General features: G+C 40.9%; 1 protein-coding gene across 1 annotated transcript in view; it reads right to left on the bottom strand.

Annotated features, from left to right (window-relative positions):
- LOC133003128 (alpha-2-macroglobulin) overlaps positions 1-15,914 on the bottom strand; it is a 31,559-nt gene extending 15,645 nt beyond the window's left edge. Inside the window, exons 1-19 of the mRNA XM_061072739.1 lie at positions 15,720-15,914; positions 13,995-14,175; positions 13,039-13,195; positions 12,511-12,563; positions 11,751-11,771; positions 11,217-11,385; positions 11,047-11,131; positions 10,613-10,733; positions 10,366-10,480; positions 10,173-10,282; positions 7,308-7,463; positions 6,850-7,086; positions 6,096-6,159; positions 4,243-4,388; positions 3,939-4,088; positions 3,555-3,716; positions 2,661-2,739; positions 2,213-2,366; positions 182-407 (exon numbers count right to left, since the gene is read on the bottom strand). Of these exons, the coding sequence (XP_060928722.1) occupies positions 182-407; positions 2,213-2,366; positions 2,661-2,739; positions 3,555-3,716; positions 3,939-4,088; positions 4,243-4,388; positions 6,096-6,159; positions 6,850-7,086; positions 7,308-7,463; positions 10,173-10,282; positions 10,366-10,480; positions 10,613-10,733; positions 11,047-11,131; positions 11,217-11,385; positions 11,751-11,771; positions 12,511-12,563; positions 13,039-13,195; positions 13,995-14,175; positions 15,720-15,802 (2,469 nt within the window). The 5' untranslated portion in view covers positions 15,803-15,914. The remainder of the gene's footprint in view (positions 1-181; positions 408-2,212; positions 2,367-2,660; positions 2,740-3,554; positions 3,717-3,938; positions 4,089-4,242; positions 4,389-6,095; positions 6,160-6,849; positions 7,087-7,307; positions 7,464-10,172; positions 10,283-10,365; positions 10,481-10,612; positions 10,734-11,046; positions 11,132-11,216; positions 11,386-11,750; positions 11,772-12,510; positions 12,564-13,038; positions 13,196-13,994; positions 14,176-15,719) is intronic.
- Positions 15,915-17,200: the final 1,286 nt, after the last annotated feature.

Below are 17,200 nucleotides of genomic sequence, written 5' to 3'. Positions count from 1 at the left end.
GTTAAGTATAAGGCACAAGGTTCATTAAATATTTAGAAAAATCTTTTATTTATCCCATGTCTGTAATCCCTGACGAGCTCACAGCCATTACAGTTTGAATAAATCTTACCCACGGACAATCTTAACATACTTGGAACTAACTGAAAGTCATGCCATCCATCATTGTCATTCAAATATTTACCATAATGCATTTGGAGAGATAGTTGAAGACAGTGGCTTTGAGTGTAAAGACCTCCCCTCTGATGACAGAGTAGGGCAAGGTGAGACTGACAAAGAATGGCTGGAAGGCAGTCAGTCCGATGTTGGGCGCCACGCCCAAGCCCACAGAGGAGACGCAGAATGCTCCGGCTGCCCATTTAGTGATGGTGTCAGGGACGGTCTTCTCCACATTCACTGAACCACTCTCACTGCCCAAACAGACAAGTATATTAACAAATCAACAACTTCTAGTGGCATGGTCTTTCCCAAAAAGTCTGATAACTGTATACATGAATATGTTGAACAAATTTCATGGCAATATGCAGTAAAATGTGGTGGGATATATAAAATTATCGAAACGATCTGGCGGGACAGATATCATTTGTGGGGGACCAGTTGTAACCCCCGGGTTGCCAGTTGACGGCCACTGCTCTAATTTATCTAAAAACAGAGGAAGACATGTTGAACTCCGTCCACAGACTGCCTGTTAAGCATTGCCCTGACCGATTATAAGGCACTGCTTTCCTGTTTATTCCAATTGTACATTTCACATATTGCATGTCCATAATCACACCAAACTTGGCACTGCACTTCCTTTGTGAGGTGCTTTGTAACATTCTTTTGAAAGGTGCAATACAAATAAAGTTATTATTAGTAGTATTATTAGTGGTAGCAGGGGTAGCAGTAGTAATAGTAGTTACGCGAGCCTGGTGTATGACAGGAATCTATAATTTATCCACTCCTCTTTCTGGTCTCTATCTACTGGATCTCACAGAAGGAAACAGCTGATAAACCCAGAGGCATTCAGGAAACTCTTTTCCCAAATTGACGAACTGGACTTTGCCAATGACCTAGATGCCTCCCTCCTCATAAATGCAATCACAATGAACACATAAACATGTCCTGCTATCTCTAGACTCCACCAGCTCATTCTCTCTTTTCATCCAGTAAATAAATTTCATTTCATTCTAATGGACTCATTGCCATTTGTTTCTCTATGAGTTCTCCTGATTGAAATCATGTTAATCAGAGAGCCAGATCAAACTGTGTCCGAGATTGTGGACAGGAATTTCACCCCTGCACAACCAGGGCACCCACAAATATCTATGACTCTGCAGTCATGTTAGAAGCTGAGGCTTTATGTTGTACCTCATAACAAGAATAATACTTAAGGCAACCAACAAGCGTGTATACCATGCTCCAGACAATTGTTTAGCTTGTCACTGGAATAATAACTTTAGTGATTTACTGCAAATCACCTGAGAGACCAGGTAAACCTTACTGTGGTGCTAAGGGAAAAGTCTGCAGATCACTAAAGTAATTTGGTTGCTTTGTCTGGTAACAAAGCAACGTCAGCGTCAGTACAACATTTTATGCAAATCCATCCTAGAATTCTGAAGACATTTTGTTAAACAAGCCTATAAGCAAGAGTCTCCAGCCACCACCACCATCACAATCCACCACAGCTATCACGATCCACCACCAGCTGCTACCATGATCACAATCCACAATGACTACTATCAACCAATAATTATGTGTTGATCTATTCAGTAGATTCTATTTCACAGAATAAGTTGAACCAATTGGTGGCATTAGCGAAAACCTTAGACAATCATAAAAATCATGCGGAGTCTGCTACAATCCATGAATATTTGTATGGAAAAGCTTTTTAATAGCAGTTCATTCAACCGTTGTCACGATATTTTGGTAAAACCAAAACCCTTCTGGATGGATGACATTTTGAACTTTTACAAATTGCCAAACCCTTAAACCACATTGCTACAGTGGCTAAAAACAGAGTACCTCATGGCACATGATGTTATTAAAATGTCAACAGTGGTAAAACAAATATTTAAAGTCCTTAGAAACTCATTTAGCCAATTAGCTTACTTATCCTACTGTGAGTGATGGGGTACAGCCCTAGCATGTCTGTTTTGGCTACTGCACAAAGAAAGATGTGTGTATTGTTTTCCATTTCTTTAACAATCACTTGATGGGTTCATATGATTATTACCCCACAGTAACTAGGTCCCAGATCCAGGTTTCAGGGAAGAATGTCCTGACGGTTTCCTTCTTTTGTTCAACTTTATCTCTCCGCCCGACACCTGAATCCTCCGGCATCATGTTGAAGGCCATGGGGAAAGGAGAGTCTTGGTCACTGGATGATTCTTGGAACAAATCAATAAAAAAAAAAAAAAAACACAAAAAACAGTAATTACACAACTTACACAACAAAAAAACAGCTCCCAGATGCAGGTCTCAGGAAAGTATGTTATAATAGTCTACTTTGTCTTTCCAGTTCCTTCTAGGTGAACTTCAGGTCCCAGAAGGGTGGTTAACATCTCTTTTAAATATACTTCACAGTAAAATGACAAGTGTCTTATTATTGGACCAGTATCAATAGACAGTTGAGTGAGCAGTCAGTGGACAATACAAGTTGCATTTTGTAAAACATAAATCACCTAAATGTAACTCATCCCAGCCGTTACAGTCAATAGGTTTTTTCACATCGGAGTTGGTCACAATTTTGATTCCAACTTCCTAGAAGAAGAGACAGAGTGATGATAAAACCAAAGGAGAAACTGTCAGGTCATAAACTGTATAGAATTTTATCGCTAGTGGTGAACCCAGATGCTAAACCTCATGTAAACTGTTAAAGGGGCCATATTATGGCCATTTCACCACAAGTTGATATGGTTCCTTGGGGTCTTAATGAAATGTCTAACATATTTTGGTCAAAATAGTACAAGGCTAATTTAAAACAGCGCCCTTTTTACCCTGTCTAAAATAGCCCTCCTCAGAGAGACCTGTTTAGAGTGCCTGTTCCTTTAAAAGCTAATGAGCCAGCATGTAAGAGAGACTCCCATTTCATTGTGACGAGAGACTGATACAGAAGCTCATTCTCAGTCACTCAAGCATGACATTTCTGACGTAGAGGAACCATAACAAATCGCGGAAGTAGTTTTTTTCCACAGTTTTTGGGTCGGTAGACATGCCAGATACCCAAATTAACGTGAAGAAGCACTACAAAAGGGAAATTTTCATAATATGTCCCCTCTAAATTAAGCTAGATCAAGGCATCTAGAGGACAAAATCAAAAGAGATTAACAACTACAGAAGATACAATGATGCATAAAGACAGAAGAGAAAAGGAAAGAGAGGTAAGAGGTAGAGACTGAGAGAAATAGAGTTACAGTCAGAACTAGATCTAGAAATAGAATAAAAAGTGTAAAGAAAAAATTCTGTACTTAAAAAAAGCAATCCACAGAGATCAATAGATCTTATAAATATACAATAGCCCACATATCTGATAGATATGTTTTATCCCCTTCCAAACAAATGATCCCAAATTTTACTTTAAAGATGCTGTAGACGTCGTTCTTTTGATCAGGTTCATAGTAGATTGAGCGCGACGCTCGACGAGGTGCGCTGAGTACAATCATGCAGGGATATGGCTCTTGGTCATCAACCTCATACGTATAACCTGACATCTTCTGTAAAGGCAGCTGTTTGTACACCTGCACAAAAACATCAGGGTTAATAGGGGTATGTCAGCACACAGAATGATGGGAGGTGCACACAGTGATGATGTAAATGCTGAAAACACTGAGACATTGGGTTTTGTGGATAAATCGCTACTTCCACTTATCCCTAAAATCAAGGCTTCATGTAATTGTAACATTTTGGCAACGGATTAGTTGTTAACATGGCAAAATAAGCAATGAGGGTCAATGTCGTACATAGTTGATAGAGAGTTCCTGCTGTCGCTTCAGCAGGAGGACACTCTGGTCGATGGCCCTCACAGAACACATGGAGCCTGGGTGAGCCTGGAGACTAAGTGTGGTCTTCTCCGCTGGAAGACTCTGGATGGAGGAGAACTTCAGAACCACCTGCACAGCAGACAACGAGGGGCAGTTGCTTTAGTTTCCGAGCAGATAAGATGACATTTATGTCTATCCTCTTGTCAAGCCTCAAATTAATGAGTAAAAAAAATCAATACATCGTTTTATACATCAAGAGTCTTGTTTTCATTTAATAATCCACCTTGTTGTTGAGGCAGAGCTGAATGGGGAAGTCCTGGCTGTCGGCCACAGCTTCTCCACTGGGCATCACAGTGTAGACTACTACCTGGGCAAATGGTGCCAGGTTTGTCACCTGCTGGAGTGATATGGACAACTCCCCTTTGTTGACTGAGGTATGAAACAAAAAAAAGGGACAACGAAACGTGACACACTTGTCAAAATACATAAATGAACAGAAATTATATATTTCTTGTTTGCCGTATGAAATAATATTGTTTTATGCACATGAGCAACGAATAAGTTGCTACGTTGGCCTGAAGCAAAAAAAACATACTAGTGGTTAACCTCAACCATGGTCCATGGTAAAAGGAATAAAAGATAATCAGACTTGCTTAGACTTAAATTTTAGGTTCCATCCATATTTTCATTATGAAAACAGCATTTTCAGACCAAAGGTCCACAAGTGTTTTGGCTCCATATCAGTTATAACTTGCGTCCAGACCAACAAGCCTGAAATCACCTATCATGTGACTCTTTACAGCCACTATTCATGTTCAACATTTCAGGTTCTGCACGTCCAGACTAAATTACAGAGTTTTCAATATAAAATAGAACCAGCAGCGTTTCTGAACTTCTATTTAGGGCTGCTTGATTATGGCAAAAATCTGCTTCATTATTATTTTCGATCAATATTGTAATCCCAATTATTTAACATGATTACTCATGGACTTTGTAAACATCATATATTAATTTTACTTTAAAGAAAAGTACATCATTTCGGCGCAATGGTAATAGATTAGTGTGTGCACAGTGTAAATGGGCAGCGAGTGTCCGGCACGGCGTGACATTGTGACTCTGCTCCTCTGTTCTTTACCAAACTTCACCCACAAATAGAAATTATCTTCATTTAAACCTGCTGAATTCATATTTTGATACTTTTGTGGATAAAACAAGGCATTGCTCCTTATGCAACAATGAAGTTAACACACAGAGTTGTGTCATAATCTGCTGGCAGAACTTCTCTTCTGTCTGCAGGAGCGCTTGTGTGTGTGTCTGCTCATCTCCGTTACTCTTCACACAAACTCATAATCACATTTGTTTAGTTATCAATAAATGTTGTCAGATTGTGAATCTGTTCCAGATGCTTTAACCCTGATGTCCTGGTTGTGTGCATCACGTCTAGTCTCCTCCTGTGTGTGTGTGTGTGTGGTATCTGAACAAAGTTGCCAAAATGTATTAATTTTTTTCCATGACTTTAAATATGAGTCACATAAACTCTAGCGCCAATCAAACAAACACAAAGTAAATTTCAAGTACTGAATAAGTCCTAATAATTTCTGATAAGTGTTGGTGTGTATTGTTAACGTGTAAAGTGAGTGCAGATCAGCAGGAGAGTGAGAAGGGAGGACTTGCGGCAGTGTGATACAGCACCATCAAAGATACCGGACCATCAAATGTGTCCGTCCTGATCCTGAAAGTTCGCTGTCGTGTCCTGAGCCTGACTTTTATTCGACGACACGCAGCAGAAACGCTGCCTGTGTGAACGATGGAGCTTTAATGCAAAACGAAAAATGGGATAAAAATGGTTTCATGTCGGTTTTCATAATCCTCATAATTCATAATCGTTTGAAGCTGTAATCTTATTGAAATGCAATGACTAAACCAGCCGTTCTCTTTTTTAGCAGCTCTAAAACTATGCAGTATTGTGGACACCAGGCATATCTTTAAGCAGAGTTGTGTTCTAAAAATAAAATGTAGGTATGTGGGTGCAGCCTTTCTAAAATACTTCACATTAGCTTGTGGTCTTTTCATGAGCTTTGTTGAATGCAGAATATCACCAAGTTTTCTTTGTTCAAATAACAAAATATTCTGTACCAGTTCCTGCTTTAACAGCCACTGGGATACGGCCATGCTGCACAATTTGTCCTCTGGACATCACCTACAAAGAAAGAGGAAAGAAAGAAATGAAAGACAGACAGGCACAGATGTGGGTTTTTTCACATTAAAACCCCTCTTTGAAATTGAATTAAAAGAATTACATCTGCTTCTTCTCTGCAAAACTTTGAGTAGACACTGAGCCATTGGAATGTAGCCATGAGGATTGGGTTTAATTATTGGTCAACCAAATATTACCATAATCTAATACAGTGGAAAAAGCTTATAGTGATCATGTTTGTCCCAGGTCAAAATTATCTCTCTCTGCCCTCTCTCAGCTTAGACATGAATTTATTTAAACTGACAACACAATATCAACTCATCATCACACAATAATAATATATATAATAACAAGTAAAATCTCTTTCTCTCGCGCTGACACAAACACTCATACCGATACGCTCACTCACACAAAAAAAGACCCAAAATGAACACTGTAAGCGCATTACTTGATATGTTTAGGACGGATTCTGTCCCAAGCTTTTTGATCCATATAAATGGTTGATCACAATATCCAGTTTCCACTGTATAAATTTATCCAAGTGTTCTCACAATATGATGGATGCCACAGACATTACTTCCAGTGAATCACAAGTGTCCCATGATGTTATTTTTATAGACTGTGTTAGTACAAAATAACACAAGGAAAGATGGATGTTATAATTCTGAGTAGCTTAAAGCCTGTGACACTTACCAGGTAAAAAAATTCAAGGACTTCCTGTCCACTGTTTAGCTCCTGCCCCTGGATGATGTACTGAGCACGCACAGTCGCATCTTTGTTACAAGGGATCTTCTCTCCGACCTGCATGAGCTTCAAAAAGCTACTGCTCTTAGAGTAAAACATTGTGACTTGGTGGTGGGCCTGCCTGTAATCTGGACTACGCACCCCTTGCGAATATGGTTCATTGTGGTCGTAGTTTTGGGGCATTGCCTGTTGATATGAATAGTGACAGGTCAAAGGTCAAATTCACATGCAACTATCAACAACAATATCTCCAACACAAAATCAACATGACTGATTAGAATATAAAACTTAGTGGGCCACCTTCAACATAATGGATGGAATGACAGTTGCTATAGGTAAATGTTGTTTGTAAATTTGGTGGAAACTAAAAGAAGCGGGTGAATAAATCCTGAAGAGCAGTAACCAACCATCAGAGCCAATGTGTCCTTCCAGAGGGATGTGTCCAGAGAAAATGAAGCCATGCCTTTCTTGTCTGTAGTGAGTGTGACGTTTTGTAAGAGGGTGGCAAGCAGGTACACCAGCTCGTTGGCGACAGGTTTATTGTCTGGACCAGTCAGTTTGACCTGCAAACAAGACAAGAATAAAAATACTAACAATGCAGTGATGTCATTGAAGTGGTCATTTGATTTGTAACTTCTTGGAGCTTGAATGTGCTCAGAAATAGTATTAGCAATCAGACTATTACACTGCAGGTTTATAAGGACTGGTGCTAGAATAGTGTAGGTGGCAAAAGAGTAACGTGAATAGAGTGTCTGAAATGTAAATAGTTCTTCATCTGGTAGGCATCAAAGTGATCAGTATTAACTGAGATAGTCTTTACTGCATATAATGAATACTGATTTCAATGCACAATTTGATTTCATATTGACTGCTGACAAGTGAACAGGTTAGAGCAGGGGTGGGCAAACTTTTTGACTCGCGGGCCACAAGGGTTTCTAAAATTTGACAGAGGGGCCGGGCCAGGAACAGATGGATGGAGTGTTTTTGTGAACCAATATAAATGACATGGAAAAATCATTACATGAAAGGATTTAGCCGTTACCAAGTAGCAAAGCACTTATTTGCAAGGCCATTTAACAAAAACCCGCCTTCAGAGAAAGGCTTGCTAGCCTTTGCTACTTCGAATGCCCCCCGAAAAACATGCCTTGGTAGATGACTCTTTAATCGCAGTTTGTCTGTGCAAAAAAATTTTGCTGAGTCTGTAAATTAGTCGCCAACCTCTGAGCCCCAGCCACCCGTTCTTACATTGACTGCTTGCTAGCGTAGTTAGCATGCTTCGTAGCAAAGTGACGGCTGATGTTGTACTCCATGAAAACTGCGACTCGGCATATCAGGCATACAGCCTTCGATTGGACATCAGTGAAAAAGTATTTTGTTGTCGACTCCGTGTTAAACACTCGGCACTCATTGTCCACTTTTCGTTTCCTTGATCCTCTCATTTTACAGAAGTGCTCACAGGGCAAAGGGAAAAAGTGAAGGGAGATCATGTGCCCTTTCGAGCCCTATACACCACACCCCCGGGCAAATTTAATTTAACTGACGCTAAGTGCATTCAACCCGAGGGTTCAAATCCAGAACAACAAGAATCAAGAAAGTAGGATTTCTTCAAAAATAAAGCAAAACTACAGAGTGCTATGAGTACGTGCCATTTAAGTGCTACAAAATTGTTAGTTTAAAAAAAAAAAAAAATTATTTACATTTTTTTTTTAAATTATTATTTGGACAAGTTTGGCGGGCCGGATTAAAAAGCCCAACGGGCCATATACGGCCCGTGGGCCGTACTTAGCCCATGTCTGGGTTAGAGTTATCAAAACTCTGGGGACCGGGAGGATTTACAGCCTATTGCATCGTTACCTGTCTAATAGTTGTTAAGCTGCCTTGGTATGAGGTTAAATATAGAGTTTGATGTGCTGGTGGCATTTGAGTTAGTGTGAGGGGTCCACAAAAACAAGTATTCACTGACTGGGGACTCTAACCCTTTTCATTATTTCATACCCATCAGGGTGGATGGTGAATCAGGAATCTGTGAAATTTCCACTACAGGTTCAAATTTTTATTTTGGCATAGTTGCCAATAGTCAGAGAACATGAGAAGAACAATAACTGCGGTTACATGTGTCCGATTGAAACCCTATTTCTGGCGTTGTCGGGTTTCAATCGAAGATCCATTTCATGTAACAGCACAAATCTAGATTTCTTGTGTCGGATAACCACCCCCAGATAAGTAGATCGGATTTGGCTGTATATCGAACAACGCGCGCATGTAACTCTGGAAGCTAGACAAACAACTGGAGATGACGTCTTTGCGCATGCTTGAGATCCTGCCCTCCCCCCTCCCTCCCCCCTCCCTCCCTCAAATGCGCCGTTCGCATTCGCAGTACTCCTAGAGTAAACATGCACAACATCATGTAGAGGGACGTAGCTTCACCTTGCTCTCCGTTCGTCATCTTTCTCGCATGCTGAGTTGAAGGCTGTTGTTGTTTTTTGTTGGTAGTGGTGACGAGGTCAAGTGGAAATGGCTGTATCACCACTAGCTGTAATGAAAACAGCGCCACCTATCGTAGCGGGGTATGAAATGCTTTCGGACAAGAGTCGGATTTCTCAGTGCCATGTACCCTGAGATAGAGCAGTTAACCCCCCATGGATAGAGAAACCGGGCTTCAGCCGACATCGGGCTTATGCCATCATGTAAACGTAGTGAGTGATAGGCAACAGGTCGAGAATGAACATCCAGCTGCTGCATGGTTGAGAGTGAGACTTCTTAGTGAGCGACATTCCGTGGATTGTCGCTATTGTAGCCACTGCAGCCATGTCTCGGGTGCTGATGGCGGCAATCTCCTGGGCTAATTCCAAAAGTTGTTGTAAGTACCATTCAATTACACTACAACATTTGTTAACATAGGGTCCAGGTTTAAAAACACTGGACTTCAAATAGTCCAAATGTTGAGTAACTGCATTCTGGGATATTTGGTTCCTTGTTTTTCTGAGTAGGAACAAATACCTTTGGAAGTGAGACAACTAAGAATCCCAAGGAGCATTTCAGTCAGGAACATTCAACCACCAAAAATCGTGGTCAACTTTAAAACGTCTGTCTGCTTTGTTGGCAAAGCAAGAAGATCATCAACATGATTCATCCTTATGGGAATCAGTCCAGTATTTGTTTAGATGTTTCAGTCTGGACTGAAGTATTTGGTCGTCTGACATCATCAGCCCTATAATAACCATGCCAAAAGCAGTGATAAAAAGAAATGCATGTCACTCCAGACAGATTACCTTTCCATCAAATGGAATGCCAGGTTTGTATGATTCAGGTACATCCTCAAAGGTGACAGTTCGGATTTGAGAGCTGAAACTGGTCTGCCCACTGCCTGTAAGGGTGACCCCTGGATGGTGATAAACAGAGGTCATAGCTCATTAGGAACTGCTGCTCACACCTTAATGAACAGTGAGCATCCGGTCAACCTACCTGTGCCATACTCTTCCATTTCAGCATTTACCTCGAAAACATCCTCGTAATTGGGCTTGTAGGGGGAAAAGTCTGCCACATTTACAACTTGTGTGGCACATCCATTTTTATCTGTCTAGAAGATATAAAAAATAAAAAAACAAGCACCAAAAAAATAAGATGGCATTAAAATATTCTGAAAGTCAATTTTCAAAAATAAATCACAGTGATTACAGAGAGTCAATCCATTTTCATCTGCTATACTCACAGTTAGCTCATAAGTCTTGCAGATGTCCTTCTCTTGGGTTCTATAATACCAGTAAGAACGGGTAGCTTTTCTACAAAGCACTGCCTTGACTGAACCGACAACTGGTTTCCCATAAGTGTATCTGCAGGAAACAGCACAAACAATTGATATAACACATTCAAAAAAAGCAGTTTACTTAAAGTAAACCATTTAAAGCTGTGTGACCCTAGCAAGTGTAAAATGGAACGAGAAAGCTAAAAACTAAACGGCATGATATTCATCATGAAAGATGGATACAAGGTCTAAATGGCTTAATTTAACAATTACTTTTCTAACTTTTGTACTCATGAAATAAATCAAATGTAGGGGTTAATATTCTTAATCCGAAATTATACTAACTTAATAAATGTGTGCAGAGCGAATCTCTATCTGTTGTATTCAAGTGGGACACTCACTTTCCACAAATCCTAAGCAGTGCCTCTTGATCCAGCATGCTTATGACACTCGGCAGGTCAACCTTTACCTCATACTTTGGCAAAACTAAAGCAGAGGAAACAAAATGTTACATATAAAAAAGACTTTTCACTAAATGTGAGATATTTGTTAGGATTTAACTGCAGCAGACCGTATTCCTTGATGTCAAATTGGTGGGATTTTTGCTCCCCTTTGTCCGTTGAGGCAGTGATCTTGTAAATTCCCTGTACTGCTTCAGGAATCATGGTGTGGGAAAGATCAAGGATTCCACCGTCAATGGGCTTATCCAACCACTGGGCAATGCGATTTGAATTGGGATCCTGCAAACAGTAAAGGGACATTTACTCAAGGCTGCTCCAAGCTGCATTATATTGAAGCCCCTAGGTTTAGTATTGTCATGTGATTATTATGTAAAATAACGCAGTTTTGTTTTTAGAAAAATTACATAGGTGAAGTCTTGAAATAGCTTTCGGCTAATTCACCTCAGTGGGATTTCATTGGTTGATATCAGGGTCAAGCTGGCTATTATTGGTACAACTGGAGGTTATAGTCAAACACATAGGGGCTTAAAAAGGGGACCTCATAAGAGCACAGTACAAATAACTATTTTACAATAATGTATATAATAATAATTATGCCTTGACATGAATTATACAGTTGGCAGGAGTCAATTAGTTTTCCTCACCTGGATCTCCACCACTTTGTACTAAGAGAAAAAAGAAACAACAACTTTAACGAAAAATAGTGTATTTTTTACACTGTTATAACGTGATATAATAGTAGTTTCGATATACATTAAGTTCACAGAGTCAGTTAGTTTACAGAGATAAAACTTATCCATCTGGCAGGCTGTGTGTTACACCAAATTTTTGGGGGAAATGTGAAAATGTTAAGGGACTTTTGCTCCTCTAAAAACATATAAATATTGTATTAGATGACGTTTCCAAATAAGTAGAAACCTAGTGTTTGATGCTGTGGTGCAGTGTGTAAAAACACTTAGATTATACACATTTCAGCTTTAATGTTCAGATCATTTGAAGTATCCTTTTTAACTGATGGGATGTACTACGAGCACGCCACCCTTATGATGCGATATATTTGAATGGATTTCACAGTCACTGCACACCGTTATGTTTCCAGCCTCTCATCGCCAACGGAAAAGGCCTGGAGCCCATATTGACTCAGATGTTTGGGTCAAATGCAGTGTGCGCCAAATGAACTCTGACAGCATGTTTATCACACTACTCCACACAGCGCTACACACCCACGCTGTCTTCAAGATCAACAAACAGTCCTCCTTTCACCTCCCACTCTCCTGAACCAAAATAGACCTCACTTGAAGATTCACTGACTGCTTGGTGGAAAACACACCAAGTTCCCTGTTTGGAATGATTGCACACATCACACAGTATCACATGAGTCAGAAGAGAGTAAATAAAACTTACCACCCGAGCTACAGGGATGAAATTTGTATCCATGGACACGATTCGGAACTTGACTTTAAAGAAAAGGGAAACAAACGATAACCATCAATCAAAATGAAGCTAATGGACAGAAATAAATTGAACAGAATATAACACTTTCCTTTGAGTGCTAGCTGCTCTGTCAGAGAGAGACGTGTGTTTCTGTTCAAACAGACAATTGTGCTCCAAAAACAATCACACAAATACAAAATTAGGGGGAAACCCCCGCTTAAAACCTGCATTGTATTTTTTTAATGCTAAAGATGTGGATTATAAACAACTTCCCAAAGAACTCAAGACGAAAAGCCATTTTTCCTAAAGTTGTCAGGTCGTACCTCAGCATTATGCAGATTTCATGAACTAAAAACCCCCAAAATTGCAAGTACAGCTGAATTTGTAAGCAGTCTAGAGAATGGGGGCATAATGAACAGTCCAACCGCAGCAGAGTATCACAAATTCTACCACACATCATATTCTGATGAGTCATGATTCATAACATGAGACACCTACCAGTCTGTCCAGGTTTGTAGATGGGTTTATCAGTCTGGATAATATGGATGAAGGCAGGAGGCTCAATGAGAACTTTAGTCGTCTTGCTCATGGAGGCGCCCTCGCCCGCAACAGTCACATTGAGGTTTGCCACAGTTTTGATGGGCACTGTTGGGACCTATGGGATCAAAGAGAGCAATGTGCAGTTTTAAATGCCGTCTCATGCAAAAGCACAATTTGTTCTCTACTGAATTGAACTTTTCCTCATTTTCCTTCTTTGGAGTGGGTTTGCTGTGAAGTCATCTATAATGTTACAGAATGAGTACTTGGTAGCAAATCCATCTGAGCTCCTGTGATATTGAGCAATACCATATCCTTTCCACTAAAAAAGGTTAATTAGGAAGTGCTGTTGTACGTGCGCAGCATATGTTTTCACTTAATAATGGAGCTGCCGTTACATAACAGGGACTGCAACCACTGTCAGGGGTGATTTGTGTGTGTGTGTGTGTGTGTGTGTGTGTGTGTGTGTGTGTGTGGGTGTGTGGGGAGACTGAGAGTAGGGGGTCAGAGGATATTTCCCAGAAGAATGCAGGTACATAACTAGCCTTTGCAGCCTTTGTTTAGATTCCAGACCAGTCCTGCTCCAGGCCCAAACAAAGGGGAATGAAGTGAAACTAAGTGTTATTGTCAAAGAGCTAATTGGGGTTGGTGGATCGTTTCGCATCAATATGTAGCAAGGCCCGTAAGTTGCATAACAACGAGCAGCGAGAGACCAGAGCAGTAATTTACAGAGCACCAATGAAGTGGACAGCCTCAGTCATGGCGCCGGCTGGATAATTAGGTACATATTGACCACAGGATTTGAGCAATTTGTTTTAATGGAGGGCTAGGGGATAAGGAAACAGCATTGTGCTTGGAAAATATTTGAGTTAACATTTGCGAACAAGTAAACTGTGTGTGCATGTGCTGAGTCAGACCTGGAAGTTCAAGCAGCGGTAAAAGTCCTGTTTGACAGCTTCCTCCAGGAGGACAGTTTGACCAGAACCCATTTCGAGGGAGACAGTCAGAGAGACGGGCTCTGTGGGGCCGTGGATCTGGGCACACAGGGTCTCTTGTTCACCTGCTGTGAGGCGGGAGCTCACGGTCACTGCGAAAATACTGGAGGTAGAGAAAGGATTAGCTGGTGAACATACAGGAGGATATTCTTCGCTGTTCAAGACCCTGACCTATCTATTTTCTCTGGAACTGGTGGAAAGGAAAACACAGCTAAAAAGGAGAGTGAATATTGGACTCAACATTAATCAAGTACCTAGAAACCTGACTCAATGCAAACAATGTTGCCACATGTCTGTTGGATGTGTAAACAGACAACTGTATGCTCAAAAGTTTGCCACATCGACTTGAACAGATAAAATCAGTTGCTGCTGATTTAAAAGCACAAAAGTGACCAGCGGGTACAAGCACACTTCAGATGTCCTACTTTTTCCTTCTAATCTGCTACTTTTGAGAGAGAAATACCATTTACTTAACTGTACTTGCAATATATCTGCCACAGAACTCATGAGCTTTTGATTTAGAGGTGCAGATTGATGCTTATAATATGAATGCAGTGGAATGGAATGTGGTGATGTCGTGTTGCCAAAACAAGTATTACTTCTTCCAACAATTAGATGGATCAGTTAGTCTCTGCTCGACACACAGGACGCTGCTGATGCCAAGTAGAAATAAAGACACATTTAATTAAGCATTGTGTGTTGTCATTTTGCACATTACTGTCCTGTTGCATGACTTAAATGTATTATTCCATGTGTGTAGCTCTTTTCTTTAACTGCTATATAGTATACGCTACTAAGGTCAATGTATAGCCATTATTTATCACATTTATACTCATTCATATATAGTCAACTTTCTTGTGCAATCCTCCTGTGCCACTGCACTTCACACAAGTACATTTCTCTACAAATACTTTCCATCTTCTTTAGTAATAAGTGCATATATTTTAATACTTTATGCCTATTTTATACTTTCATGGACCTCATTCTGACTATCTGCTGCTCTAACCAATGATTTCTTTCCAGTGTGTGATTAATAAAGTTTTATCTTATTGAGCATCTGACTCGAATACTGATCTATAAAAGCCTTCAGAGTCATGATGGACCCAGATCAGAACGCCCACACACCTCCACCTACACACACACAGAGAGAAACAGACACACAACAGCAAACAGAGATCGGAATGGAAATCAATATCCAGAGACAGTGGTCAGGAGTCATCCCGAACAACAAAAATCAGTGAGCTCGTCAAAGCGATGTGTGCTCACCACTTTAGTTATGACAGCACATTCTCTCCTTGTTGTCCAGATAACTGGCAGATACAAGCAGATTGTTGATGGGACGGTGGAGGGACTTTTGACACACACAATAAGATACAAACACACCACACGCATGCACACACACGCACGCACACTACATCTGTACTCGTCATTGCGTAACGGTGTCCTGAGGCCGACCGCTGGACTTTAATTGGGACCAGGCTATTGAGAATAACAAACACGCGAAAACAGACCTCGACACAACTTGACTTTTTGAGTAACTTCTTGCTAACCCGAGCACGCATGCATTTCAACAAACCCTGGAACCATGCGTGTGCACGCTGGCGTGACGCACATGCCAAACTTTTGCAGCGCAGCAAAGGGACTCACGTTCCATTGAGATGCGCAGACGTCGCATTGTGCAGGAGCACCGACGTGAGGATGACAGCGCAGAGCTGGAGCACAGGTGTCATGTCTGCAGACCACACGACGGACAGCGAGCGGACTGAGGCGGAGGAGGAGAAGGACGAACTTCCTGCCCGGACTCAACCACAGGGAGAGAGGGATGTGCACAAAGTTGACCAGACGCAGGGGGCGGTGGTTTGCTGTTTATAGTCCCCAAAGCACCTCCACACCCCCCCACCCCCGCTCCATCGGAGTCACTCCCCCAAGTTGGTTGGAACCTTGCAGCCACCTCCCCATTCCTAAAAAGTGAGATCTCACAGTCCTTCCAGTATCCTCCACTAACCACTTTCTGCAGAACTGGGAGTTTTGGGGAGTGCCTTGTGAAATACACAACAGGTCAGCGTGCAGTTTCAGCACGGTTGAGCAACAACAGGGAGTTCATGTTCTGAGGAAAACAGAAAACTTCTCAAAAGGCTGAGACTTCTCCTGGCAGCGTTTGGATGTGTATATAAATCTGTTTCTCCAACTGGACTTTCCAAATAGTCTAAAACAACATGCCCCCTACAAACTGCACTGTAAAACATTTTACAGAGTGACGTTGCCCAGATTACAGGTCTGTGGGGGCCCTGAGTAACTTTATGAAGGCCCCCTGTGGTCCTTTCTTCCAATAAGTGTAGGTATAAGAATGACTTATGTCAGCAAACAGTTTGTAGCTATATCTATTACTATAATCTGTTCTCTATTTCAGCTGTAAGAGATAGAAATACCAAACTGGTTGTATGCCTCCACCAACCAGTGCTGATTGAGCCTGCTTACATTCCAGACTCATATGAAGCCACGTGACCTTTGACCACTAAAATCGATTCAGTTCATCTTTAAGTCCAAGTGAAAACAGGTCAACATTTGACTAATGTCACTAAAGGCAGAATTGACAGATAAGGTTGAAGAGGCCCAAAAATGTTGCATTAGGTCATGTGACCTTAACCTTTGACCGTCTTAATCTAATCAGATGATCTGTGAGTCTTATAATTAAACGTCCGTGCAGAATTGGAAAGGATTCTTTTAAGGTTTTATTAGGATAACACATCCACAAAAAGAGTTTTGTGAGGTCACAGTGATCTTGACCTTTGACCCTAGATCACTAAATTGTAATCAGTTTATTTGTGAGCCCAAGTGAATGCTTGTACCAAATTAGCAACAATCCCCTTCAGGTGTTTTTGAGATATTCTGTTCAAAAGGCAAACAAATGTTTTTTAAGGTCTATCTAATCTAATCAGTCCAATCGAAATTATCAAATTCTTGAGATATCGTGTTAACAACAGGCAGACGGACAGCCCTAAAACAAAGTGCCTCAGACCCAGGCTGTTGCAGGTGTGAAAAGCAAAGAAAAAAAGAGCACACAATTGCTGGATGGTAGTACATTAGCACCTGTAGATCAGTGAGTGTGACAATATTGTGTGTTTGGT

Source organism: Limanda limanda, chromosome 6, assembly GCF_963576545.1.
Source record: "Limanda limanda chromosome 6, fLimLim1.1, whole genome shotgun sequence".
Lineage (NCBI taxonomy): Eukaryota > Metazoa > Chordata > Actinopteri > Pleuronectiformes > Pleuronectidae > Limanda > Limanda limanda.
Note: the sequence above shows the minus strand (reverse complement) of the source record. Positions and strands in the feature narration are given on the sequence as shown.